The 26,019-nt window shown below is 38.6% G+C and overlaps 4 protein-coding genes and 1 pseudogene across 5 annotated transcripts; 2 read left to right on the top strand and 3 right to left on the bottom strand.

Moving 5' to 3' along the window:
* The first annotated feature begins 1,451 nt into the window (after positions 1-1,451).
* On the top strand, positions 1,452-3,438 carry LOC112175776 (transcription factor MYB86). The gene is made up of 3 exons (XM_024313521.2): positions 1,452-1,942; positions 2,063-2,192; positions 2,288-3,438. Exons 1-3 carry the CDS (start codon positions 1,810-1,812, stop codon positions 3,141-3,143), a joined length of 1,119 nt encoding a protein of 372 aa, XP_024169289.1. The 5' UTR covers positions 1,452-1,809; the 3' UTR covers positions 3,144-3,438.
* Positions 3,439-16,120: 12,682 nt separating this feature from the next.
* LOC112176746 lies at positions 16,121-17,670 on the bottom strand. 2 transcript variants are annotated; one of them, XR_005803237.1, is made up of 3 exons: positions 17,545-17,670; positions 16,721-17,424; positions 16,121-16,580 (listed from the first exon to the last, which is right to left on the bottom strand). XR_005803237.1 is itself a non-coding variant. In XM_040510736.1 (2 exons), the coding sequence occupies exons 1-2, from the start codon at positions 17,590-17,592 to the stop codon at positions 16,852-16,854; spliced, it is 621 nt and encodes a 206-aa protein (XP_040366670.1). In that variant the 5' UTR covers positions 17,593-17,670; the 3' UTR covers positions 16,515-16,851. The 2 variants fall into 2 exon arrangements, 1 of the variants encoding a protein (XP_040366670.1); XM_040510736.1 differs by having other exon boundaries at positions 16,515-17,424.
* A 537-nt stretch (positions 17,671-18,207) lies between these two features.
* On the bottom strand, positions 18,208-20,422 carry LOC112176745. The gene has a single exon (XM_024314803.2). It carries the CDS (start codon positions 20,272-20,274, stop codon positions 18,535-18,537), a length of 1,740 nt encoding a protein of 579 aa, XP_024170571.1. The 5' UTR covers positions 20,275-20,422; the 3' UTR covers positions 18,208-18,534.
* Positions 20,423-21,064: 642 nt separating this feature from the next.
* On the top strand, positions 21,065-23,189 carry LOC112179474 (annotated as a pseudogene).
* Positions 23,190-23,661: 472 nt separating this feature from the next.
* Positions 23,662-25,957, bottom strand: LOC112178569 (tRNA nucleotidyltransferase cca2). The gene has a single exon (XM_024316721.2). The coding sequence runs from the start codon at positions 25,296-25,298 to the stop codon at positions 23,745-23,747; it is 1,554 nt and encodes a 517-aa protein (XP_024172489.1). The 5' UTR covers positions 25,299-25,957; the 3' UTR covers positions 23,662-23,744.
* Positions 25,958-26,019: the final 62 nt, after the last annotated feature.

Here is a 26,019-nt window from a genome sequence, read left to right as displayed (position 1 = left end):
AAACAAACTATATATAGGCTAAATATACCTCAAGTAAAATGATCACCAACCCTTAATAGAGCTTAAGTAATTAAGCTTGCTAATAATGCATGGAATTCCAACTGGGTAGGGAAATACCTAGTCGAACAAAAAAAAACTGGGTAGGGAAATATAAAAGAAGAATGAGGAGGAGAAAAAGGGAAAAAGGGAAATTGTCTGTTCTTTCGTTTTTTTCCTTTCTGTTTTTTTCTTTATGTTTTTGCTGTGTACTTTTGTGATGGAATCTTACGTTTTTATTTTTATGTTTATTCTGTAGAAAATTGGATAGGTATACGAAGCGTACGGTCAAGATCGTTCTGTGTTCTGACTCTTATAAGTTGTATATGTAATAATTTTCTTTCTTTCTTACATTCTTCTTCTGGATCAAGTTCTTATGCATGAGTCAAATATACGAATGGATCGATTATGGAACCCACACTCGATGATTTGCTACTGTCGGCTGTCTTTTTTATTAAATAATTATTAATTTGCGTCATATTTTTTCATGGTACTCAGATGCATTGCACTGTATATAGAAGCTGGAAAAGCATGGATGAGACCTTATTTTATGGGGATCGACTATGTGTGAGTTCTAATTTCCAATTGAATGAAATCTTGAGTTAATACGTAACTCTGAAAATGGCATTTGCGAAAGAAAATTTTCAAAAAATAAAGAAAATATGTGTAATAATTTTAAAAATATAATTCTTATGTAAGATATATATAACGAACATCTGCTAATGAGTCGAAGAGATGATGTGCATATGCAAATTCGTCATTTGCAGCTAAGATTCGAATATGGTCCCGGTTCTCCAAATAACTGTCAATGGTAGAGTGATCGGCTGTTAATTGACTGGTTGTAGGTTCAAATTCTATTTTGACAAAGACCTAGCGACATATTTAGTGATTCTGATCCATTACTTTAGAAACAAAATATTTCATCAGTTTCCTTTGTAGTAGTCTAACTTGTAATCAAAATAATTGACTTTGTAATCTCCTTTGTATTTCCACAAAAGTCTACAAAATATTTTGATTCAAATAAATGGTTCTTAACCTTACCAAATACATATAGCAACACGGTGGGTGAGACTAACTAAGTGCACTATTATGAATCTATAATTCTAGTCACAACTTGCACATGCTCAATTTAAGCTAAAGGTCTCCTAGTTGTGCAAGCAACACTAAAATTGAAAGACAAAACTTTTTGGTTTATGAGGTTTTAAAACACAAGCAGCATCTTTTTCCTCAAGCCTCCAAGCCCCCCATTATTAGTTATATATTTATGAATCCTAATTATACCTAAAAATAATAACTGTATTTCCCATACAAAAGTTAACGTACAGAGCTAGCTGTTCTCATTTATACATTATTTCCCTTTTCCTTTATGTTTAATTTCTAGACTTAGAGATATCTTAAAACCCAATCCAGTCCCAATGCAAAAGCAGCGGCACCAGATTTGCGTAAAACCCACTTGATTGCTTCAACTTCCTCATCTCTCTCTGTGACTTGAACTCTAAGTATGATTTATCCCACTTTTTTCTTTAAATCATCAGAAATTACTCTTAATTTTTCCACTCTAGCTCTCCCTTAGTCTCTCCCACCAAAATAGAGAGAGAGACAGAGAGAGAGAGAGAGAGAGAGAGAGAGAGAGAGAGAGAGAGAGAGAGTCATATAGAGACGATAGAGACGACAGACATATATTCCCAGCTAGCTGCTAGCGGCTACTTTATAAAGAAAACCAAACGAAAACACATATCATTGTCCTTACAAGCTTAGCTTAGCTAGCCAAATATGGGACGCCATTCGTGTTGTTTGAAGCAAAAGTTAAGGAAAGGTCTCTGGTCACCGGAAGAAGACGAGAAGCTCTTCAATTACATCACTAGATTTGGCGTCGGTTGCTGGAGCTCTGTCCCCAAGCTTGCAGGTACTTAAATTCACTACCCCTATACTTCAACAACTTAATTTGCATTACTATGCATTTATCTGAATTCGGTGCATGAAACTTTCATCAAATGCTTGATGTTTTTTTTTAAATTTCAAACAGGGTTGCAAAGATGTGGTAAGAGTTGCAGGTTGAGATGGATAAACTACTTGAGGCCTGATTTAAAGAGAGGAATGTTCTCTCAGCAAGAAGAGGACCTCATTATTAGTCTCCATGAAGTTCTTGGGAACAGGTAAATAGTTAAAAACTATGAATTGGGATATGAACAACAGAAATGGCGGGGGAGGAGTCATTAATTGTGTGTTTTGGTTGTGAATTTCTTACCAGGTGGGCTCAAATTGCAGCACAATTGCCAGGAAGAACAGATAATGAGATAAAGAACTTCTGGAATTCGTGTTTGAAGAAGAAGCTAATGAAGCAAGGGATTGACCCGACCACTCACAAGCCACTAACAGATGAAGAACTACTCAAAGACGATAAGACGAATATAGTCAAGTGCTCAGAATTGAATAACGAGTCTTCATCCTTGCCACTAGTGCCAGCTCATGAGCATCACCACGAACTTCCCATGGCTAATTCATCACAAGGTCCAACATTTCTCGTCAACGATTCGAGTTATTTTGATGGTACTAGTACCGGAATAAGTACTACACAAACTTCCAGAGCTGCAGCTGCCTTCGACTCTCTATCCTATTTCGAGTTCCAAACTAGTATCGATCCATCCGGGTACAATTCTGACCTCGTTACTAGTACTCAATATCATCCGCCTACTACAAATTCCATTAGACCCTCTTTCAATTATGAAGCAATTATCGGATACAATTCTATGCCAAGTTTGGCGAATTCGGACCATGGAAGCATGTCCGGCACAGACTTCTCCTTTAGTTCAAGCAATAGCTCAACTGCCGGTTTCCATATGAACCACAACAACAATGTAGTGGAAAATAATGCAGGTACTTTTTCTTGGGATATAAACACAGAGAACAAATTAGAGTCCTTGTTTCATCAATTTGATGGCCCGAAATCAGAGGAACTAGTCATGATGAAGCCCAATTCATCATCATGGGAAGAAGGGCAGCTTCATCATCAACATCAGAATTCAGTAGATTTCAGTAGCTATCCGTTAACGTCGCTATCAGAAGATCTAACAGGTGCAAACTTTGATGTCTTCCAGCATATTTGAAATTTGTAAAAAGAAAAAGAATTCCATTTTTAATTTCTCTCTCTCTCTCTCTCTCTCTCTTTTTTCCTGGTTTCTCTTTGTTTTATTCTTTTTCAAACAAATACACATAGAGAAAGAGAGATGTTGATAGTAACAGGGGGAATCCTACTGATGAAAAAGGTTTGATTTTTTTCTTTTTTCTTTTACTGTATTTGGGAGCATATTGATCCATTCTGTGTAATTTGTTTTCAGAGAAAATTTGAGTAATAATAATATGATGATGATGATGATGGTGAGTGAAATTAGAAATGTTGCTGTGGTCCTAATTAATTGATAATTATCTTTTCCGTTTTCTTGTAGTTTAACTAATGATGATTATAATATGAGGGAGAGTGTTTTCATGTCTGTCATTTTCCTTCTGCTCATTCCAAAAGTGCTTTTCAATTAGAGCGGCCAAAAATTATCCTGAACCCACCAAACAGTGCTAATTAAGTCCAATTCGTATTATTAATCCCCATTATTGATGACCCTAAATGTCTGTATGAAGAAATATTATACACTGAACGTGCAGATATTTACATACACACAGATATATACAAACTGCATATATATGGAAATGGAAATGTGAATGTGTATGATTAGTGATATGAATAGGTGTGGGTCTGCAGTAGGGTTGCTCAGAAATAAGATTGTGATATTTCATGAAACGCTGGCAGAGTTTTAAGAAGATTAGCCGGGCCTAGCTAGCTAGCGATTGAGCTATACTAATAATATTGTTCTGTCAGAGATGCTGATTTTCTTTGCAAATATGTGAGGGCTCCAGAGAGGCCCTTCATGCATTCAGTCGCTTCCTTCCAAAAGGCCAATATTGGCTGGCTTCTCTCTTTTCTCTTCGATATCTCTTCTCTGCATTATTGGAGAGAGAGGGAGAGAGAGAGAGAGAGAGAGAGAGAGAGAGAGAGAGTTATATGATTTATGGTAAGTGAATAAATGGTTCAAGATGCATTTATGTTTTAAACAGCAAGGTGTGTTATTGTGACGTCAGAACTCCTGCATGGATAGGAGCCCATGCAAAAGGGTAGCTTGCTAATTCTAACTTAGAATGAGGAGTGAAATAGTTAGGCTTTTGAATGAGGTCCAGTTTTTCCCAAATTCTGTTATTTGTGTTGAGACCTCCTTAATGAAAAGGAAAGAGGATGCTTTAACTCTGAAATTCCATCAGTCCATTACAACTACTTATCCAATATAGTTCTAGTATGTAGAGTGGACTTGTGTAATACGGTTTCCAGGATATAATTTAAGCCGCACAACTCGAACAATTTAAATTATATATGCTATGTACGTATAGGAAGGAGGTTCGTAAAAAATGTCATTTTCAGTCACCATGAAAACATGATTCAATAATTGTAGCTGTCAGATTTGGTTCGTCGAGGAATGATATTTGTTAAAAGATATTGTTGTTCTAATAATAATCTTTAAATTAAATGACGAAGGGTATAGGTCCGCAATTATTTCTCATGCGATCGAGATGGTCAGGACTAAGACCATTAATCTGGGTTCATATATATACGCACAACGCTTTTCCACTGCGGACGTCAGCAATTTTTCTTAGGTATGGATTTTAGGTTTTGACCCACTTTTCGATCATATTTTCATATCTTAACCGTTCAGTTTTTAGATCCTAATGTATCGATCACCTTTGCAAAATTTCAGCCAAATTGGTGATCGTTAAGGCATCCAAAACTGCAATTTACAACAATGTACACGAACGGTTCCAGTTCTGCAGATTCGGTTCGTTTGTGTAAATTGCAGTTTTTGATGCCTTAACGATCACCAATTTGGCTGAAATTTTGCAGAGGTGATCTATACATTAGGACCTAAAAACTGAACGGTTAAGATGTGAAAATATGATTAAAAAGTGAGTCAAAACTGGAAATCCGTACATTTTTTCTTAGGTGCGGATATCCGCACCTGAGCAAAGTTATATATATATATATACACACACACACACACACACACACACATGAACAATTCTTAGGTTCACCCTATTATCGATTAACTCACTTTTACTTAATAAATTTATAATCCAACGGTCCATATTTTAAATTAGCATTTAAAGATCTTCACTGTAAAAAAATCAATCGAATCGGAAATCGTTTAATTATCTAATTGAATCAAATAAATGGATGGTTCTAACAACACTTATTGCTATTATGATGAACCATCTATCTATTTCATATAAATGAATAATTAAATGGTCTTCAATTTGATTGATTTTTTACAGAACTAATCTTTATATTGCATTATACAACTTGAATGGTTGAGTTAGAAAATTACAAAGTTATTATGCGTTAATCATAAGAGATGGTGAATATGCTGATTCACTTCTTTGGGTTAACCTGAGAATTGTTGTATATTAAGTGGAATATTGTTAAAACAACATTTTTGTTTTTGACTGAAAGCTGAGTGATTTGAGTGAAAGAGAATATCACCATCTCTAATTCAATTCCCTCTCTAACACTCAATTGAATTAATCAAAGAAAGAAAAAGAGAGCAGCAGAAGAGGAGGACCAAATCGGAATCTCCCTGACCAAGGAATAATGTAACAAAAATGAAATTGAGGAAAACCCAAGAGTTCACAACATTACATACGAGTGTTTTATGAAAATTAAACTACATTCTCAGGTCATTTTTCACTATACAAGTAGTAAGATCCTGTTACTTTGTGAACTAAGAACCTCGTACAAATTAATTAACCACACATCGATCTACTTGATCGATCATTGTACCAACACAAAGTCTATCTTTATAGTGCAACAGTTCGATAATGATATGTGTGACGAGCAAGTAAGATGGGTAACATGTGGATGCGATAGGCATTGATGACCAATAAATTATAAACAGGATTGAACAAGTAGTCTCTTTTATTTTGCATGTGTTATCAAAGTCTCGAAATTAAACCACAATGCACGCTATGGTAGCTGCCTCAATTTTTCAAACAGTGCAAGAATGAATTCACTCGCTGTGGTGACGCTTATTAATAACTCCAAATCAATCAAACGTCCATCAGTACTTCTCAACGGTTTAGTTTCTTTAAATTTCTCTTTCGTTTTCGTTTCTGGTTAGAATTAACACCTTGTTGATGAGTGGCTCTGAGCTCGCTGCTTACTTAGTCCTTACTCCTCTTGATGTCTAGCTAAGAGGTTGCTGGCATATGCAGACGACAAAGAGTCTGAGATCACACCGCGAGTGAATTGTTATCAAGGGTTCTGTAGTTCGATACAAGTCATGGATGTAGATGGACGTAATCTTACATTACGTAGAAGCGAAACGTACGTACAGAGTTGATGAGCTCAATCAAATACTAAACCGACATTACTGTAGAGGCGAGTCAAAAGAAATTTGAAATGAAAACACGAACCAAAATAAAGATGGTCTCCCACGCTAGCTGCTTTCTTTTCCTCACGAACTAAAAAGATGGAAAGGGTAAAAATGAAAGATGTGGAAGTACTGATTATGCAGTGTAGCTTTCTTTGGTCAAACAAGGGTGTGGGGAGTTGGGTATGCTTTAGCTAATGAACTACTCTTTTCTGAATTGGGACAAATCAAAAATTCAAACTGCACCGACTTCCATGATGAATCTTTTCTTCAAGTCATTGAGTCAATTCCGCATGCAACATGTTACATGCATTTAGGTTTAGGCTACGGGCCGGGTTTAGAGCTGGATTTAGAATTTTTTCGATCTAGGCGCAAAACCAAGATTAAAAAGCGCATTCCTACACAATACATATAGGTGCAGTGCACATCTTCTTATTTTTCCCCAATGTCCATTGTGGAACCTCTTTTAGCATATATACGAAACTCTTGTCTCGATCAGCTTCCATGCGTAACCTTGTAGTTAACTTATGATGTGAAGTTCTTCCGATTCACGACTTGCCAAAAATCTGACCGGAGGATACAATTGCCTACGTACACTAACTCCTGGTAGCCCCGGGTAGGTTTGATTTCTACAAAAGCAAAAACAAAAGCAGGACTAACAGAATTGATCCCTGACAGTATGCACTCTCCATCTCTTTTCTGCTTCTCCACTTGATTGGTCTGTTTTGGCAAAAATTAATGATGCCAGCCTAATTAGTTATTTAATTTTTGATGACCAATCTATGTATATAGGACATTCACTGTTGAAAGCTCAAATTAATGTTTGCACATGGTGGAGGCCGTGGAGCTCATTACAAGTTGATGCTTAAAATCATTTTGCAAATTAGAACTAATTTGCATATTGGCTTTAGTAATATAATGACTTTAAGCATGTAAGAACTATAACAAACTTAAAAGAACATCAAGTGCCCGGGTTTGCTTATCTTTAAAGTTTCATCATAGCTTCTCATCAAAGGTAACTGGGTAAGTAATTAAGCTACAGTCTTATGAGTTATGACCATTAAGGGAGAGTGGTTTCATGTCTCTGTTGGTTGCCTTTTTCATGGTTTGAATTAAGGAGCAACTGAGGACATGCCTAATGAGTGCCTGCTCTTGCATAAAGATGGGTCAGACCAGCTGTCCCTCTCAAATTGGAATTTGGTTCATGGCTTAGTTTAGACTTTACAGAAGGTTGGTGCAAGAGTACACTGGAACTGCAATTTAATTAGAACCTCCAGAGGACCCCTAGTAACTTCTCTGCTATCCATTGGTCCCGAAAAGTGGTATTCAACGGACTCCGTTACCATTTGTTTAAGACTAGTGATTCTACTTCGAAGTTTAGTGTCACTGATGAACAAGTTACATTTCTTGTTATGAACTTATGCAAGACTGTGAACTCGTATTTTGATCTGATACTGATTGACATGTATAATAGACATGGAGAATTATAAAGGGATAATGACCACTTACCCATAGAATACCAAATACAACCCCAGACACTCCACAAACTTATTTTCAACCTCACTCACACAAAAGTTTTCTCTTTTTCTTCCCAACTATTCCTTTCATTTATATGTTTATCTCAGGAATACCCCTCTCTCTTTCTAATTCTTGCTTTTACTATTATTTTTCCTATTATTTTACTTTTGATGAAACATGGTGGGCCCATCTTGAATTTATTGATCTAAATTATAATTGCAGCTAAGCTTCATCCTCTGAATTTGAAGGTAGACAGTTAAAAATACTATTCATAATTTCGATCGTAAATAGACTTGAGTTCAATGTTATCTGCAAAAATACTAGCAAAGAACTGAGAAAAGAAAGAGAAAAGTTGAGAAAATTGAAAGGCTTCAGAGAAAGTCTTAAAAGAGAAATTCCGATTACTGGGATATCATTTTTAGACTTCAAACAAGAATCTATAAAATAGAAGAAGATATTGAAAATCTCTTATATATACTCAAAGAGGAACAAAAACCTCTTAATTATATGAGCATTGGTTAGATTCGCACATCACTGGTATAAGAGCTTGTAAAATAGCTCAAAAGGGGAATCCCCAATGGTGACAATGTCTGATTTAATAATAGAGAGACTGAATTCTCTATTAAAATCATCTGATGAAAAATATCAGAACCTGCAGAAAGAAATATCTAGATATCAAGATCATCAGAAAAAATACCGGTTATAATCCACCAATTAGAAAAATTGGAAAACAAACTGGATTATATCAAGGAACTTCCAAAAACGGAAGAAGAAAAGCTAACAAGTGTTAGTAGAAAAATCAATGAACAACAAAAAACACTGGATTCTATGAAAACTATACTGAAGGACAAGAAAGTGCCTACAGTAAAAACAAAGAAAGCTAATGGATTCAAACCATTAGAAAGACCGGAAAAGAATCCTGTTCCAAACATGATTTTTTTGGATCCTTCAACTAGTTCTACTAGTATTCGGTATGAAAATCCGAAAGAAATTTGAGATGTCAAAATGATGAGCATCTTCGGGAAAAAGAAAGGAGAACAACTCCTCAATGCTGAAGAATTCGAATTCAACGAAATTGAACAGGAGGTAAAAAACTCCTCAATTCCAAAATTAGATTTCAAGCAAATCTATAAAAGGGGAAAGTTTGATGTGTTGGATAGCCACCACTTCAAATTATTGGAATTTACAACCCCCTCAACAACAGGAGAAACAGATCTCTTGCTGATCACTCCTGAAGAAGTTGCCCGAGCAAGAACAAAAAATTATCAATTTATGCATATTGGAGCAGTCCAAGTAGGCATAAAACTCTTGGCTCGAGAAGGAATAAACTGTTCAGTTCTATGTGTCTTGCAAGACAATAGACTAACAGATTTTCAAGCTAGTCTATTGGGAACCCTTGAAGCATCTTTATGCAATCAAGTGGCATATTTTAATTGTTTCCCAAATTTCTCAACCAGCTTGAAAGATGCAGCTCACTGTCTAAGACTGAGAGTCAAGACAGATGGCATATCCATGAAAAAAGATATGCAAGAATTGGCTATAGTATACAGAATATACTATAAACTGATGAGTACCACAGTAGAGCCAAAGACAAGGATATCAAACATCCCTGGTCTTACTATTGGATTCCTCACCAGTCAGAAGAACCATTCACAACAGATTCATAAGGTTACTTGGAATGAAGTAACTTTTCCTATTGAATGGAAACTCTCAGGTCCGAAGCTACCAGCAGAAAGTGCAAAAGCTAAAATCTATGAAAGTAGAAAGACTAGAGAAATCAGTCTAAATTTTGACAATCACAGAAAAAGTGATGTTTGTCCTGAGATTATCAGGATAAACAAAAATCTTCTCAGAAGAAGCTACAGCACTAGAGGAGCTAGTGTTAGTGATACAAAAACCTCTGAAGAACCATCAGAGCCTATCACTGAAGAAGAATTAGAAGCTAATCTAAACAAACCAGTAAATATGCTTAGAGCACAAAAGCTCTATGATCTCTATGAAGAAGCAGATCTCTGTGAAAATCCGGAGCCATTAGAAAAACTAATCGAAGAAATGAAAAATTTCAATCCAGGAAAGGAAAGAAAACTCCTTCCCTACCAAGATATTGAAATAGAAGAAGGAGAAAGTTCCAAAACTTTCATCATTAGAGAAAAGGGAAAACTAAAACTCCCTGTTCAAAGAGTTCCTCGGGGAAAAATGGAGAAAGAAATTCTCAAAGATTTGTCCCAGAGGACAAGATACCCAGAGTACCAATTTCCAATTATGGTATCTGGTTAGATCTAGACAAAGCTCTAGACAAGAGAAAAACTCTTGACCAATGGGTAGACAGCCTGATAATGGCCTCTGCTCTTACCCTTGGAAAATTTGAAGCTCCTGATCTTCAGATGTACTTTGAAACTACTCTCACTGGAGTAGCAAAAAAGTATTATTTCTCTTTCAAAGAGACAGCCAGAGGAAAAGAGTGGCTGGAAGAGATCAAAACTTCGAAATCTCCGTATGATTTTGCAGTACCCCTGTACGATCAGTTCTGTGGAGATCTCTCAAACTTGAGTGAAAAGGCTAACGAAACGGCCAAATCAAATATCTATGCTCTCAAAATCTGTGACATGAGATATTTTGAAGAATACTTGAATGAATTTCAAGAATATTACTGTACAATTGAAGAACTAGAGAATACTGATCTAGTTAACCTGTTGCACATGAAACTCCCTGAACCATGGAGAACAGCTGTGCGAGAAAGCATAGCAAAAAAACCAATTGAACGATTTTCAGTTGGAGGAATTTGCTACAGAATCAGGCAATTACTGAAAGAACAATGCAAAGCCAATCTTAGAGCTAAGATGGCCAAGAAACAACTCAAAGGACTTGAAAATTTCTGTTATGGAATACTGGATATGCCAACCAACTGGGGATGTCATGAATCCAAGTTCCACAGAAAGAAGAACGAAAAATATTACTCTAAAAAATTTAGAAAGAGTAATAAGAAAAGACATTGGAAATTCAAGAAAAGTTCCAATTACAAGAAACAACAGGATGAAGATCCTAAAAAAAATTCTTCAAGAAAAAGAAGAATACTCATCAGCATAAACAACCAAGCAAGAAAGCTTGTAGATGTTGGTTATGCAAAGCTGAAGGGCACTATGCCAATGAATGCCCAGAAAAGGGTAAAAGATCTACGAAAGCTCTCTTTGAAGAATATGAGCTAATAGTAGAAACAACAAACATGAAAGGCTACGAAATAGCCTATTCTGATGAAGAAGATGACAGGTCAGTATACTCTGCCTGGTCTGAAGAAGAATCATCTGAGTCTGAATCAGATTTTGAAGTAGAATACTTCGAATCAAGACAGATGAATGTTCTGAGAATCAAAAACTGGGAAGAAAATAAGACAGAAGCATTAAGGTCTTCTTATCAGGTGAACCCTGGTACATTCGTTTGTGACTACTGTCTATGTCATGAAAAGGATGGTCTCCCTATGTTTTTTGAGGAGTCAAAAAAGACTTATCACAAAGAATGCTTCATAGCTGAAGCAAGAAGAAAAACCAAGAATGGCCTTGTCAGCCAATTGGTTGAACAAGAATATGAAGAATATTTCTCTGAGCAAAAAGAGAAAGAAGTAGAAACTTTGTTCCAAGGAATCATGGAACCATCTTCCTCAAACTTAAAGGAAGAAAAATTCGATGAAGAAAAAATCGATGAAACTATTGAACTGGTTGAACCACAAGAAATTGTTCCAGAAGAATGTAAACCGTTCATTCCAAAGGAACAAGCTCAGGAAAATGAGCTTCAACAATCGAAAGTCGTCTCTACTAGTAGATACAGCAACTACATAGAGATTGGACTCAAATTCCCTGATCACAAAAAATATCATCTACATGCCTTTTTAGATAATGGATCGGGATTTGCTGTTGCAAAAAGATTTGCAATTCCAGAAGAACTCTGGAAAGAAGATAAGAAAAGGACAACTACTGGTGTTACATTCGATGGAAGCCATCTCACTATGAATAAAGTGGCCAAAAATGTTCACATCACCATTGGTGGAGGAACATTTATCATCCATAATGTTTGGCAATCTGAAGTCCAAAGATCAGATTTCTTGTTGGGAAATGATTTTATTCTCCATCATAGATTTATCCAGGATAAAGAGGCGATAGGCTTCAGAAAATGAGAAAGGGTGTACTGGGCAGACAAGCTTACCCAGGCCAAAAGTGTAGTAGGTCCAAACTTTACTACCCAATATCAGAGATCGCAACAGAATAGTGGTGATCTTACCCCCTACAAACCCAAATTTGAACCCATACTCCAAATTAAACAACAAGAAGAATTACTTGTTGAAGAATCTTCTGAAGAAGAAGAAGAAGAAACTAGTGAAGAAGAAGAAGCTAGTTTCATCCATGAGCATAACCTCGAGCACTTCTAGAATAAGCTTGAGTCTCATAAACTTCCTACTCTTGAGAAAATCAAGAAACTACTCGAGCAGAACATCGATGTAGACCCTCAGAAGTTTTGGGAAAAAGACCCAGTGGTCTGTAAATTAAGATTACATGACATGAATGCTATCTGTCATGTCAAAGCTATTCCTCAGTACAAAGAGGAAGATCAAAAGGAATTCAGAAAAGATATTGAAGATCTCCTGAACAAGAGATTAATTCAACCTTCCACTAGCCCTCATCATGCTCCAGCATTGTATGTGAGAAATCATGCAGAAAATCTCAGAGGAAAAGCTAGAATGGTAATTGACTATAGAGATGTCAACAAGAAGACTGTCAAAGGCGGTTATCAAATTGCTCAAGTAAGAGTGTTGATCAACCAGCTCAGAAGAGCTAAAGTCTTTTCAAAATTCGATGCAAAGTCGGGTTTTTGGCAAGTCAAGATGCATCCTGAGAGTATCCCTCTCACTGCATTTGGAACACCACAAGGCCATTACGAATGGTTAGTAATGCCTTTTGGTCTAAAGCAAGCTCCCTCAATCTTCCAAAGAAAGATGGACAACAACTTCAAACATGTTGCGGAGTTCTGCGTCGTCTACATAGATGACGTCCTGGTCTTCTCCAAAAAGAGAGAAGAACACATGAAACACCTCCATGAGGTTGTAAAGTTGATAGTTCAGCATGGAATTATCCTAGGTGAAAAGAAAATCTTCTTTATCCTCGATGAAGTTGATTTCCTAGGAATAAACATTAAGAAGGGGGTAATAAAACTCCAACCTCACATCCTTGAGAAGATCTGGAAATTCCCAGATAGAATTCCTGATGCCAAGAGTCTAGAGAGATTCTTAAGAGTCTTAAATTATGGGATATATTTCATTCCCAAAATCTCAGGATTAACATCAATGTTATCTCCTAAAACCAGTTCCAAAAGAAAATGGAACTTCACTGCAGATGATGAGAAAATTGTGAAGCAGATAAAAAATCTCTGCAAAAATCTCCCTCCTCTTCAACAACCAGAAGAAAATGATGAGATTATCCTCCAAATAGATGCGAGTGATAATTATTGGTCTGGTGTGGTTCTGGCGAAAGCGCCTGGAACTAACATTGAAAAGATCTGTAAATTTTGTAGTGGCAAGTTCAGCCCTGCAGAACTAAATTATCCCACAGGGGAAAATGAAATTTTGGCTGTCAAGAAAACAATTTTAAATTCTCCAGCTTTTCTTGGAAAACCCTTTACTGTCCTCACTGATTGTGCCAGAGTAAAGAATTTTAAAAATTTTAAACTTGATAAAGCTGCTGATAGAGGAAGATTAGCTAACTGGCAATTGTTTCTTAACCAATATGATGATATTGTTGAATTAATTGCAGGAAACAAGAACTATCTTCCGAACGCCTTAACCAGAGAACTGGCAATGTTCAGCCAAAGAGATGACGACGAAGGTCGCAATCCTAGAAGCAGAAGAACTGGGAAAGAACATGAAACTAATGAGGATCCTAAAGAAAAAAAATCCTCAAAAGGTTCATGCTAAGCCCGAAAGGCTTGGCCTCAACTGATCAATCCCAGGGTAAAGGATTGGCTAGCCCGTCTCAAACGGCAGACGGTAAAGGCTCATCAAGACCGTTGACGGCTGCTGCTTTGCCAAAAAGCAGACCAACTCCAACTGGAGTTATAAATGTTTTAATTATGAATTAAGAACCTTTGATGCTCCTGTGTTCAGAACTGGCAGGAGACTAGCTTATCACCAGAAGGCAATCCTGGATAACCTTTTATTTTCCTTTCAAGAAAGAAGCAGTGGTCTGATGTTCCCAGCTCTCTGTGCACTAGCTGAAGAACTCTATGAAAATGCTAGACCACAGTTTGAAGTACTACAGCAGAGTGCTGTCCGAAAAGAAAAAATCCACTTCCTAGACGATCCAGAAAGTGCTAGAGTCCCTATCATAGCACTCAAAGAATCAGACTGGCATGAATTCCATAGTCTGATCGGAAGTCATAATTCAGAAGATCGTGTTCCTCCAACTCTCTTCATTATTGCAGGACCATACGTTGGAAGATACTTGGTCAATGTTCAGCGTGAACATCCTCAAGAACACAAGCTCTAGCTTGTTGAAAATGGTTTTGTCCATAATCTGTGGACTAAAACAAATGATGATCTTAAAGGTTTGTCTCCTATTATTGTCAATACAGTCAAAAACATTAGAAAAAATGACTGCGTGCTTCCTCTGAAGTTCAGATCCACTCCTCCAGAATGGATCCAGAAGGCAAACGGTGAGGTTGAGTATATTTCTCCATATCATTATGTGAGAATTATTCAAAGGAAATATCTTCAGCCTGCCTGTGTTGGTTACAATGGCTAGTCAAACTCAAGCATCCCATGGATGAAAGCCATGGCTCTGGAATATATCAAAACGATCATCTCTGAAGATATCAACAATACCTTCCTGGCAGCAGGAGAAAAAAACTATCATCACTGCTTACGATCATCCTGACGTAGTCAGCAGTGACATGTTCCTATCTCTCACAAGAAAGGAGATAGACTCGACACTGGCATGCTTACAGTGGATTGAAAGGCTTGAAACAGATAACCACTATAAGATGTATGTTGATACAGATGTCAAAGATAATGCAACAACTGCTCGTATGGCCCAGGCAGACAACGACTTGTTTGTCCTTGGTCACAATTCAGAAACAGACGAGAACATGTGAAGCAGCAGGTGTAGGAAGCACCGAAAGTACTTTTGGAATTTTCTCAAAAGTTTCTTTTGCTTTTCAAAAAGACAAGTGAAAAACATTTCACCTAAAGGAATCTGCTTTTCCCCGTCCGACCTCCACCAGCAGGAGCACTCAGGAAAGCAGGAAATTACGGAGTCGTCCTGTACATTTTGTTATTTTGAATTGTAATTTGAATTCCGCTCTCTATATAAAGAGCTTTAGCTTCTTTAGGAAGGCATTCAAAAATTGCCATATCAGTTCTAGATTCGAAAATTGCTATATCAGTTCGAGATTCGAAAATTGAGATAGAATCAGATTCTCTCAAACAAAGAAAGCCATAGTAGCAGTGTGCTCTTCCTTCCTGTATAGTGAGAAGTAGTGAACTTTCAGTTCAAGTAAGTATTGTAATCATTCTCATGGATAGCTAAACAGCTTCTTAGTTGTTTACCCGAGAATGAGGCTCTGAAATCTTAGCTTGTAATTATGTTTATATGAATAATTTCAGTGTGTTTACCCCACTTCATCAGGTTTTTTTTTTCTTCGCAAGTTAGTTTCTGTTATCTTAATTATGTTCGGCCAGTACCATATACTATCTTTAGGTTCAGATTTCCTGGTTGTTAGGAAAATTTGCCTAAGCTTAGGATAGAAACAAGCAGCAGTGATTCCGACTGTTAAAGTAACCGTTAGGTGAAAAACTTGGGCATGTTGAAGGTTAGTTTTGTTTTTCTCAGAAGTTGAAACAGGGATTTCTAAGAAAAAGTGAATTTTGGACCCAAAAGTCAGCATATGATACACTAGGCACTACTTTAGAAAGGACTACCCTTATGAGTCTTTTTCCCTAAGAGTTGTGTAAATGGGCAAAATACAAGGATGATGGATTGATTGGGCAAAATACCATGAGTTTTTGGGCAAACGGGCACAACCCCAATTATAAATTGGAGACAGAGTGACAAACAATCTATCTTGCTCTGTTTCACTTTCATGAACAATACATTATGGCTTAGAAAGCAACCCAATTGACAAAACAAAACCAACAAGACTTACTGTAGCAGGTGCTGGTAGTAGTAGACAAGATATTGTTGGTGAACTAAAAAGCCCAAAACAAAAGTGTGTGCTCATAGTATACACAGTTGATTCTTAAAGAATTAAAGGAAAAAAATTAGGATTGTGACTGAAAAACTGGTCATAATCAAGGTAATATATAGGGGATTGGAGTTCCTGGTCATAGTTTTAAGCTGTTCATTTAGAGCTGCTCAGCTGCAAAAAAATCACCACTGAATGCTCGTTGAAGATTTACATCTATGTTTCCAGGTTCTTTAGAGTTTAGGACCACATTTCTCATGAAGCAGATTCAGGTTTGAATCTTGAAAGCTCTCAAAGAGTGAGTTCTCTCGAGGGAAGCATCAGCCTATGTAGCTAGGGCTGCATTAGGAGGAGAAACAAAAATTTCAAAATCATTACAAAGAATTTGGTATGTAAAAGAGGTGAACATAACAGATCATGATTTTGACCGACTTAATAAGACACTGGACGATTAATTCTAATGTAATCAGTCACATTACCCCTACTTGCAATGCAGACACGGCAGAGGTTATAATCTTCTCTTCTGCAGAAACGAATGTCAATGATTGATAAGATTTGGACAATGTTTTCGTTACTAGGATATTATGTTACTATGATTTAAGTAGGTTCCTCACAAAATGGACTTGAACCTAGATCCAGTTATTGGATTGCAACCACAGCCATCAGAGCAAGCACCGGTATGAAGCATCATACCACTTATGGCTTCAGAGTAGTTCCTTTTAAAACAAGCAACAGTAGGATTAACCAGGTCATCTGCAATGAAGGAGCGTTCATGGAAAGAAGGGCTACTTGTATAATCATTATCACGAGTTGCATAACCACTGGTACTAGCTCTGTTGGTCTCCATGTTGTCATCACTAGTGCCAAGACTCGATCCAACAGAATCCATCATCACTCGAGTACTCCTTTTGGAGCTTGATTTGCGATAAACTTCGTTATCGTTCATCAGTACATCAATCCTGAAGGATTTCAGATGCTGCCTCATTGCATCTCGCAGATCATCGTCGTCAACAAGAGTAACTACATCACCATCTTCATCGATATACACTAGAGTAATGTCTGAACCAGGTGGGAGATAACAAGTACTGCAGATTTTCTCCCTCAATCCACCCATGTCAAAACTCAGTTGTCCGTTCTCATCAATAGGAGCTTTCAAATACCTCTCTCTGTCCCCAACTTTAACCTTTAGCACGATCAAGACATATTAGGAACAATATTCAAAAGTAACAAAAATAACAGAGAAAAACAGAGAAAATCATTGTATCATTGCAGTTAAACCCCAATGAAAGATCAGATCTTTTACCTTTGAGGTTCCAAAATATCGAACCTTGATAACCATGCTGGACGCCATGGCGCCCCAAACAGACAATGGAGAAGGTGGAGAAATATCATGAGAGATATAAAGATTCCAAGCCTTTGATCTCTTGACTATTCTACCAAATCAATTTTCAATATTGCTATTCACACATGGCGGCAAAAATTAATTTTTTAGCGTAAGGGTCGGTTTGAAGATATTGTGATAAAAGACTTGGACACCAATGGCGTCAACGTTTTACTCCTTTTGTATAGGTTATATGCCCTGCCGTACCAAAAAGCAAGAGTTCATTTTTCTTAACCAGAGCAACTTCCTAGTTGGAAGGGTACCTTTCAGCTTTCACTAGTCAAAACAAGAAATTAGGGATCCTAATCCGCATGATGAAATTGAATACCGTGAGGAAAGGAAAGCACCATTTCGATTCTACTAACTTGTTCTGTTCTCAACTTTATGACTTGGGCAGCTACACCAGGTCCCTTCCCAGAATGATCGACAGTAAAAATTTGAGAGGTTAAATTTCATTACAATGTTTTTCTTTTTTTACCCTAAATCATACCAAAATTTGACTAGTTCAAACAAGAAATTAGTGATTTGGAGAAATAGAAGAACACTTACTGGGATTTATTGAGAACAATCTACAAAATTTGATGCTTTACTAAAAGAACAGCGTTCCTTCAAATTATGTGCAACAGATTGCAGATACATGTCTAAACATACACTCATCTAGTTGAAGACAACAGCTGAAACAGGTCTTCGAAGATCAATCTATATATTACATACAACAATTTCTTACATCAGAGCCAATCTTTTCGGCTTTGCTTTGTCCACAAGGAATCAATTTGTTTCTATCTATGTTACAAATACATGATCAACTCACATGGCTAAAACTCCGGCATTATGGCATGAAAGTTTGCCTGTGGGGATGAGCTCCAGGCTGATAAAGACTGAGATGGTGTATGGCTTTGGAAAACAACTCCTTCAAATCTGGATTTTGTGCCACAGCAGAACGAGCTCCCCCTCGAGAGTACTCAACACCTGTGCTTGTTCGAGAGCTTTGCTATTGCCTACGTGCAATGCGAGGTAACATAATAGTTCTAGGCAGTGCAAGTGAGCAAGTTCGTTGGTCCGATCAGTAGCCTTCAACAATCTCATCAGAGAAGGAACCCCATTGAACTCAATTATCGTCTTGGAATGCTCTACTCGGTTGAAGTTCTCCAAGCACACAAACTTTCCCAATGCAATGGCAGCCTCAGTTGCCACATCCACATTCACATTACCCAGCCGCGCAACCAAAGGACCAACTATCCGGGTTTCCCTGGCGGCAAAAGTTCTTGCGAGTGACCCAATTGCCTTGATTGCCGGTATTTGCAGATCCGGGTTGCCCTCTTCTTGAATAACCCTCATAAGCTGATCGACAACTGCCTTTGCAGCCGGAGAGTTGGGCTTAAAAGCCGATCGTCTAAGCTCTGGATTTGACTCTGCCACTGCAGCTATTTCCATCACAGTCATCAAGCAATTAAGCTGCAATTCCCCAACCTCCTTGTGAACAATCTTGGCCAAACAAATCAACCCTTTAGTCTCTGTAACTTTTCGACTATTCAACAAACAAGCTCTACACAACTTCCACAATGCCTCAGCACAACCAACCTTGAGGTTGAGCTTGACCTCAGGGCTCTCAACCTCTCTCTCCCTATCTTTCCTATAATGCCCGCCTCTACTACTCCCATCAGAATGATAATGATTCGAACTAAAGGACCCCAACCTAGTACTCGAATTCGCCCCCTTTCCTACCAACTCCTTATTAATCACAAGCGAATGAATGCTGGGCTTACCCGGCTGCGGTTTCGGCTCATCCAGAACCGTATCCATAGCCAACAGAGACACCAACGGCCTAGTCACATTTTCTCTGGCAAAGTCCACCTGCGCAATAGGGTCAAGCTCCGCCATTTCCGCCACCAATCTCACCACCGCCGCCTGAACCCTCATCGGCGAATCCCCCAAAACCGAAACTATCATCGGAATCCCATTCAACTCGATCACAGTCCGAACCCTCTCCTGGTCCGTAGCGATATGAAACAGAGCATTCGCCGCAGCAATCTGTGCCTCCGCCGAAGACCCCTCCTTCAGAAGCTTGAGCAGCGGCGTCACTCCTCCCTCGTCAACAATTATCTTCTTGTTCCGGTCGTTGTCCCTCGCCAGCGAGACGAGCGAACTCGCCGCCTCCACTCGGTCCCGGAGCTGACCCATCTGAATGGTCGCGATGTAGGACCACACCCAGCTCAGAATCGGGTCGTTGCTCGCGATGGGCGGCAGGGAGAGGTTCGCGCCGTCCGACTCGAACACCGACAGGAGCCACTTCATGTCGCCGATCGACGACTCGAGGAGGCTCGACACCTTGCGGAAGTCGGCCGCGGTGGTGATGGAGAAGACCTGCCGGAGGACGCCGCTGTGCTTGCACTTGCGGACCAGGGTGAGCGCGCGGTCCAGGTTCTTGGCCACGTCGGCCGCGATGCGTCGGACGGGGCGCTCGTAGAGGGAGGGGGAGGCGGCGGCGATGCGGACGGCGGATCGGAGCATCTGGGAGAGGCGGTCGACTTGGTGGGCCAGGTCGGCGCACTCGAGCTTGGACGACTCGGCCTCGTGGGCCGACTTGAGCACCCGATCCGCGAGGAGGATGGGGAGGCACAGCTCCTCTTGGAGGGTCTTTTCGTCATCCATTTTAGAGAGAGAGAGAGAGAGAGAGAGAGAAGACGACCCGACAGGAGAAGCCCAGAGAAATCCAGAAGAAACTGTAGTGGTGCAGCAGTGTCAGTGTGTGCGCCGGCGAGGAGGGGAGAGAATAAAGGAGACCACGCCCCGCCACGAATATGTGGTTGGGGAGGTTTTCTAGTTTTAGGGTTTTGGGGATGACGTGGAAGGATCAGGAATTAGAAATTAGGCGGAAGATGGTAAAAAGATTAAATGATTGAATGATTGATGATGAAATGAACGGACTTTTGGAATGGAAACAAAAAATGGGGCAAAAACTTTAGGAATCAAAAGAATGAATTCTAATTCTATGTTATTCTTTCACCTTCGTATACGCGGTTATGATCTGTTGTCATCTTAATGAGTTGTTCGTTTATTATTTGATATCGCTAAACGCCTCAAACAGGCGAGAAGACTGTTTGAGATGATGTTATAGACTGCATTACTATCTTCCAACACCCATGTTATTGGTGACATGCATTAATGATGGGTTCACTTAGTTGGGTCACAAAGTTTTGCAAGGATAATTTTATTTAATTTGATTATGAAGCTCGAAAAGTAAATAAATGATGAAAATTATTTTTATTTTCCAAAATTTCAGACCAAAGTGTTTTACCGTGAAGCCAAGAAGAAGTTCCTAACTTAGACATTACAACAGTGAGGCACTATTTACTTATTTAGATTAAGTATGCAAAGAGATGCATTATATTTCGGAGTTATATTCTCCGATAATCATGGATGAAGTTTGATGTTCAAATTTTTCATAGTAAGAACTTTTTTGTGTTGTAACGAAATTACATAATAATCCTCATATCCCCATATAATGCACTATTTCGTTATCTCATCTCTTTCCAGCTGCTTCCCATGCTCTGGCGATCACTCAGAGCAGAGAGGAGGAGCAACACAGACCAATTTGCGAGGGTTTGTAAATTTCTTTTCCTTTTCCTTTTGCTCTGTTTCTCATTAGCTTTATCTATCTCCATGAACTATGAAGTGCTACTTTACTTACAACTGGGAGCTTAGAAGGGTTTATATATGGAAGATCTCATATACTATGCATGATATGTGTGCGTTGGAATCAAGGTGTTTCAAGTAGACTCTTGATTGACTTTCATTCATCTGATTCGGATGAAATTGATTTGGTAAAGTTAGCATAACAGTTGAATAATTAAAGAGGTTTTGTTAAATATATGGATCTGTTTTATATATGCCTTGTTAGCTTTTCTGTACACTAGCATTACGATTAATAGTTATTACGTAATAGTAAGTAACCTCTATCATGATATCTCTCTGTGTAGGATTCCACATGTTTGTTTGAGGTTCTCTCACCTGTGTCCATAATTCAAAAGAATACAACCATAGGAGGAATTAATGGATTTGGAAGGCAAACTTGAAGCAGAAGCGGAAGATAGGATCAGTGAATTACCAGATGCAATTCTTTGTCACATACTTTCGTTCCTTCCCACCACATTATATGCTGTGCGGACTACTATTTTGTCTACCAGATGGAAAAACGTATGGACTTCCGTTCCCAACCTAGTCTTTGAAGACAGAGAATTCCCAGGAAGATTTGAAGCTTTTATGATGTTTGTTGATTGTGTATTTTCACTACGCAACAACTCGTCCAACATCCTGAAATTTCGTTTCCTTGGTGGTAGCAATGTCGAAAAGGAGGATATCTCTCGTATTGATCGCTGGATATGCACTGCTGTCAGGGGTAATGTTGTTGAACTTGATCTTCAGTTTTATTCTGGAACGTTTGAATTCAAAATGCCTCAAAGCGTGTTCATATGCAAAACACTGGTGACTTTGAGGGTAGAATCAGATTGTATTAGCTATGCTCCTCCTTCAACATCAGGTCCTTTCCCGAGTCTTAAGCTCCTTGATTTTACAGCTTTTAATGATTATACTACCTCACTGGTAAAGCTTTGTCCTTTCTGCCCTGTTCTTGAGGATTTGGTGATAGGTATAAATGGTTATGATAAGAATGTCAGAATCTCTGCACCTGAATTGAAGACGTTAAGGATACACTCTCCATGGGACGAGGTTATTGAGTTTTTTTATTGATTCCCTCAAGCTTGAATACCTTGATGTCTGTGAGCAAAGCTTATCACCTTATTCTTTTGAGAATGCAAAATCCTCAAGTCACAGCCAAATTTTTTTTCAACTATGAAGATGTTGACTGTGCATCTAGGTTACTGGGAGGAGTTTCCTGTGTACAATATTTGTCTCTTGAAGCTCCTAATTTTTTGGAATGCCACCTGCCCACTTTCAACCATTTGAAGCAATTGAAGCTACTAGTCTTTTATTCCTCTGACTGGGAGGAATATGTAACAGAGTTGACAGCGTTTCTCAAGAGATCACCTCGTCTTGAACATCTTGTTTTAGAAATTGGTTTAATCGGATCAAAGTGTGAAGGACATAAGGAGCCCTTCAATCCACCTGAGTCTGTGCCTAGTTGTTTGCTTTCGCACCTTAAAACGATTTCCATTTCTGTTCAGGGATATGAAAATCAGTTACAAGTCGTAAAGTATTTGTTGAAGTTCAGTGAAGTTCTAACTACAATGACTATTTCTCTAACTTCCTCACATTGCAAGGCAAAACAGGAGTTGTATGAGGAAATTTTAACGTTTCAAAAGGGGTCGAAGACTTGTGAGCTTGAATTTGTCTAAGATGCAGTCCAGTGACTTGCCAAAGTTGTAAAAGCATCATCTTTGTTCATCTTTGTTGATCGAATATGGATTTATTTTTGCAGTAAAGCATCATCTTTGGAACTTGAAGTTAAATTTGTTTATATTTCCTGTTTCTACATTTTGATGTATCTCTTTCATTGTCTTGATCAGTCAGTTATCTTATATGTATATCAATGAAACAACTGCTAGTGTTAAATTGTGTTGGACTCTTCAGGATTTCAACTGTACAAGTTGCTTTGGCGCAGGATGTGTGTGTGTGTGTATCCAAGGTACTGATGCACTAGGGGGGATATCCATTGCAGGACAGCAGTTGGAAGAATCCATGAGGCTGCATAATATACATGCAGCATCATTAAACTTCAACTCTAGCAAATTAAGAATCCACCTAGCCACGTTGTTTGTGCACTCCCAATAATATACTGGATCAGAAAATACCACAAAAGATTAAATTGATGCGCTCCACTGGCAATGCCAGTGTTCTAAACGAGGAATTTGAGTTGTTTTCAAATACATACCTGCAACATTTACATATCAAATAGTTACATACAACTCTAAGAAGGCAAGCTACCACTACTACAAGAATAAATCGGAGAAACCAACCACCAAAGAATAATATCACTTTCTTCCAGAGTTTGATTCTGCTTCACCCAAGTGGCCATGCTTATGAAAAGTTGAAGTGAACTACATCCATTGAACTCGAAGTTGTACAGTTTTAGTGTCGACTAATAACATGCTGATATTAAAGTTTTAATTGTAATTTGAAGAATGAGTTTCCATCATCCACTCTATGCATTCCCCTGCAGTCCCGGAAGGATGAGCTAGCTGCCATGCAAGTACTTTCCTTTGCCATTTACTGACAACTGGTCCTCCAGATTTAAGCTGCAAATGTTTTATGATAGCGTTTCCATCAAGTAATGGCTTTACATCCCAGACTTTGTCAAGGCCTAGATCATCAACTATGGCCCTTTCAACTCGTCTAAAAAACGCTCTTCGATCTTTTAGTGTGAAGTTCTTGTCCAAAGGATCTTGCGCACAACACATGAGCAAAGCAACTCGCCAAAAATCTTTAACTTCTCGCAAGAGAAATCCTGTCAATACTCGGAGTTTTGATTCTTTTGAAGTAACAGAGACATCATCAACATATTCTCCAATTCCCAAATCATCCTCAGCTTGTTGAACATCACCTCCATTGGATCCAAAGTGAGGAAGCAAAGGTAAGAACTTCTCAAATGCATAGTGTATCTTCATAACACTTTCAGCATCACTGACTTTTTGCTTAAGGGAGTATCTGAAAATGTAATTCACCACAGGAAAGACTTTACCTTTCTTATCCCTGTACATGTTCTTCCCAAGTGGGAGGAACATAGCAGCATAATAAGAGAGCCTTCTCTGTTCATCATCAAAAGTAGTGCGCCCAATTACCGGAACAAGGCTACATACACAATCCAAGTAAGCTACACAAGCCTTGTCGCATCCTTCCGATGGCGGCTCACACTGAGGCTGAAGACTGAAGACATCCCAAAACCACTTCAAGTAACAGATATCCTTCATAGCTCGGGCAGGATGACTGCCACAGATCATGAGATCAATTTCAGCTCCGATTCGCTCTCTGCTGATTTTAGTAGCAAATGCAGCTCTCACTTCATCACTCGCAGCAGCTTCCTTTAGTCCTTCATCTAGTATGAATCCATCACGCTTTGCGCAAATCCGGATAGCTCGTAGACCTCGCAGGGGATCCTCCAACAAGGTCTCCATTGGTGGTAGAGGAGTCACAATTATCCCTGATTTCAAATCGTCAATTCCTCTATTGGTCCAATCCTCAACTGATTTAGTACTAACATTGTAGAACAAGCTATTGATGGTCAGATCCCTCCTCATTGCATCTTGTTCCGGTGTGCCAAATTTTTGGTCACTAGGAATGCGACTGTTGTCACTATACTCTTCACAACGTAAGTTCACAAAATCAATCCACAATCCAAAAATGCGCATCCTCGCCGTTTCCAAATGTTTTGATTGCTTTGGATTGCTTCCAATGACAGCAATTTCTTGAGATTTTTCACCCACAGAGGTCATGTACTTTTGGACATTCTCAGCAAAGTCTTTGCCGGTCATATTTTCCAAAGCAATGTCAATGTCCTTGCACTCTTGTCCCAGAAGCTTATCCCGGACCCATCCACCGGCGACGCGAAGCTCCGTCTTGAGGTTACATTGGTGAATCATTTTGAGCAGCAATGTGAAGATCCTCTCCTCAGTTTCATCTAGTTCAATGTTGTCCCTCACTTGTAGGCTGGGCGTAGACATGCCGTAAAACCTCAAAGTACAAAATATTAAAAAAAAAATTTTAAATTGTTAACGCCAAGAAGAAGCAAGAACACAGCACACAGAGAGTTGTTGATGTTGATGAGGTTCGCTAACTCATATCCCAATAAACAAAAATGATCATCCAAACCCTATTTATATGTTAAAGGCTTAGCATTCCTATTCCTAAATGTTATCGGCTTTGGAGTCCTTTTCCTAATGGATTAAGGCTTACAACATTACAACCTGATTTCCTTACGTATGAAGCAGACCAACGATTGTTTGTCTACTTTTTTTTTTTTTTTTTTGCACAAATTTTGCCGCCAAACAATTTTGTAATTTTTTTTTTTCCGATCAGGAAAGAAAATTACAAAGAAAACCCCTAGAACAACCACTTTGAGATCAAACTAGAAGGCGGCACTCCCAAACTAAATGAGAAAGAGAAGGATAGGAGTGCCGTAGATTAGCAAGGCTATCCGCCAAAAATTGGCCTCTCACCAAATATGACAAAAGGAAACTAATGCAAAACGATGAGTAAGCTCCTTAATATCTTGCAGCACAAATTTAATGCGCCAGGGAGGAAATATGGTTTGGTTGAGGGCATCTATCAAGATCTTCAAGTCACCTTCAACAATGATCCTTTGAGAGGAGATATGAGAGAGATGAGATGAGCCTTCACGCAGGGCCATGGCTTCAGCTTCGAGAATGTCCATGCAGCCAAGAT

Source organism: Rosa chinensis, chromosome 7, assembly GCF_002994745.2.
Source record: "Rosa chinensis cultivar Old Blush chromosome 7, RchiOBHm-V2, whole genome shotgun sequence".
Classification (NCBI taxonomy): domain Eukaryota; kingdom Viridiplantae; phylum Streptophyta; class Magnoliopsida; order Rosales; family Rosaceae; genus Rosa; species Rosa chinensis.
This window is presented reverse-complemented; position numbering and strand designations above follow the sequence as displayed.

What these genes read in the sequence shown, in the direction of transcription:
- LOC112175776 (XM_024313521.2), top strand. Translation starts at nt 1,810, where the DNA reads ATGGGACGCCATTCGTGTTGTTTGAAGCAAAAGTTAAGGAAAGGTCTC. An exon ending in CTCTGTCCCCAAGCTTGCAG is followed by an intron (nt 1,943 to 2,062) that starts GTACTTAAATTC and finishes AATTTCAAACAG; the next exon opens with GGTTGCAAAGATGTGGTAAG. An exon ending in CATGAAGTTCTTGGGAACAG is followed by an intron (nt 2,193 to 2,287) that starts GTAAATAGTTAA and finishes ATTTCTTACCAG; the next exon opens with GTGGGCTCAAATTGCAGCAC.
- LOC112176746 (XM_040510736.1), bottom strand. Translation starts at nt 17,592, where the DNA reads ATGGCGTCCAGCATGGTTATCAAGGTTCGATATTTTGGAACCTCAAAG. An exon ending in GATATTTTGGAACCTCAAAG is followed by an intron (nt 17,425 to 17,544) that starts GTAAAAGATCTG and finishes ATCGTGCTAAAG; the next exon opens with GTTAAAGTTGGGGACAGAGA.
- LOC112176745 (XM_024314803.2), bottom strand. Translation starts at nt 20,274, where the DNA reads ATGGATGACGAAAAGACCCTCCAAGAGGAGCTGTGCCTCCCCATCCTC.
- LOC112178569 (XM_024316721.2), bottom strand. Translation starts at nt 25,298, where the DNA reads ATGTCTACGCCCAGCCTACAAGTGAGGGACAACATTGAACTAGATGAA.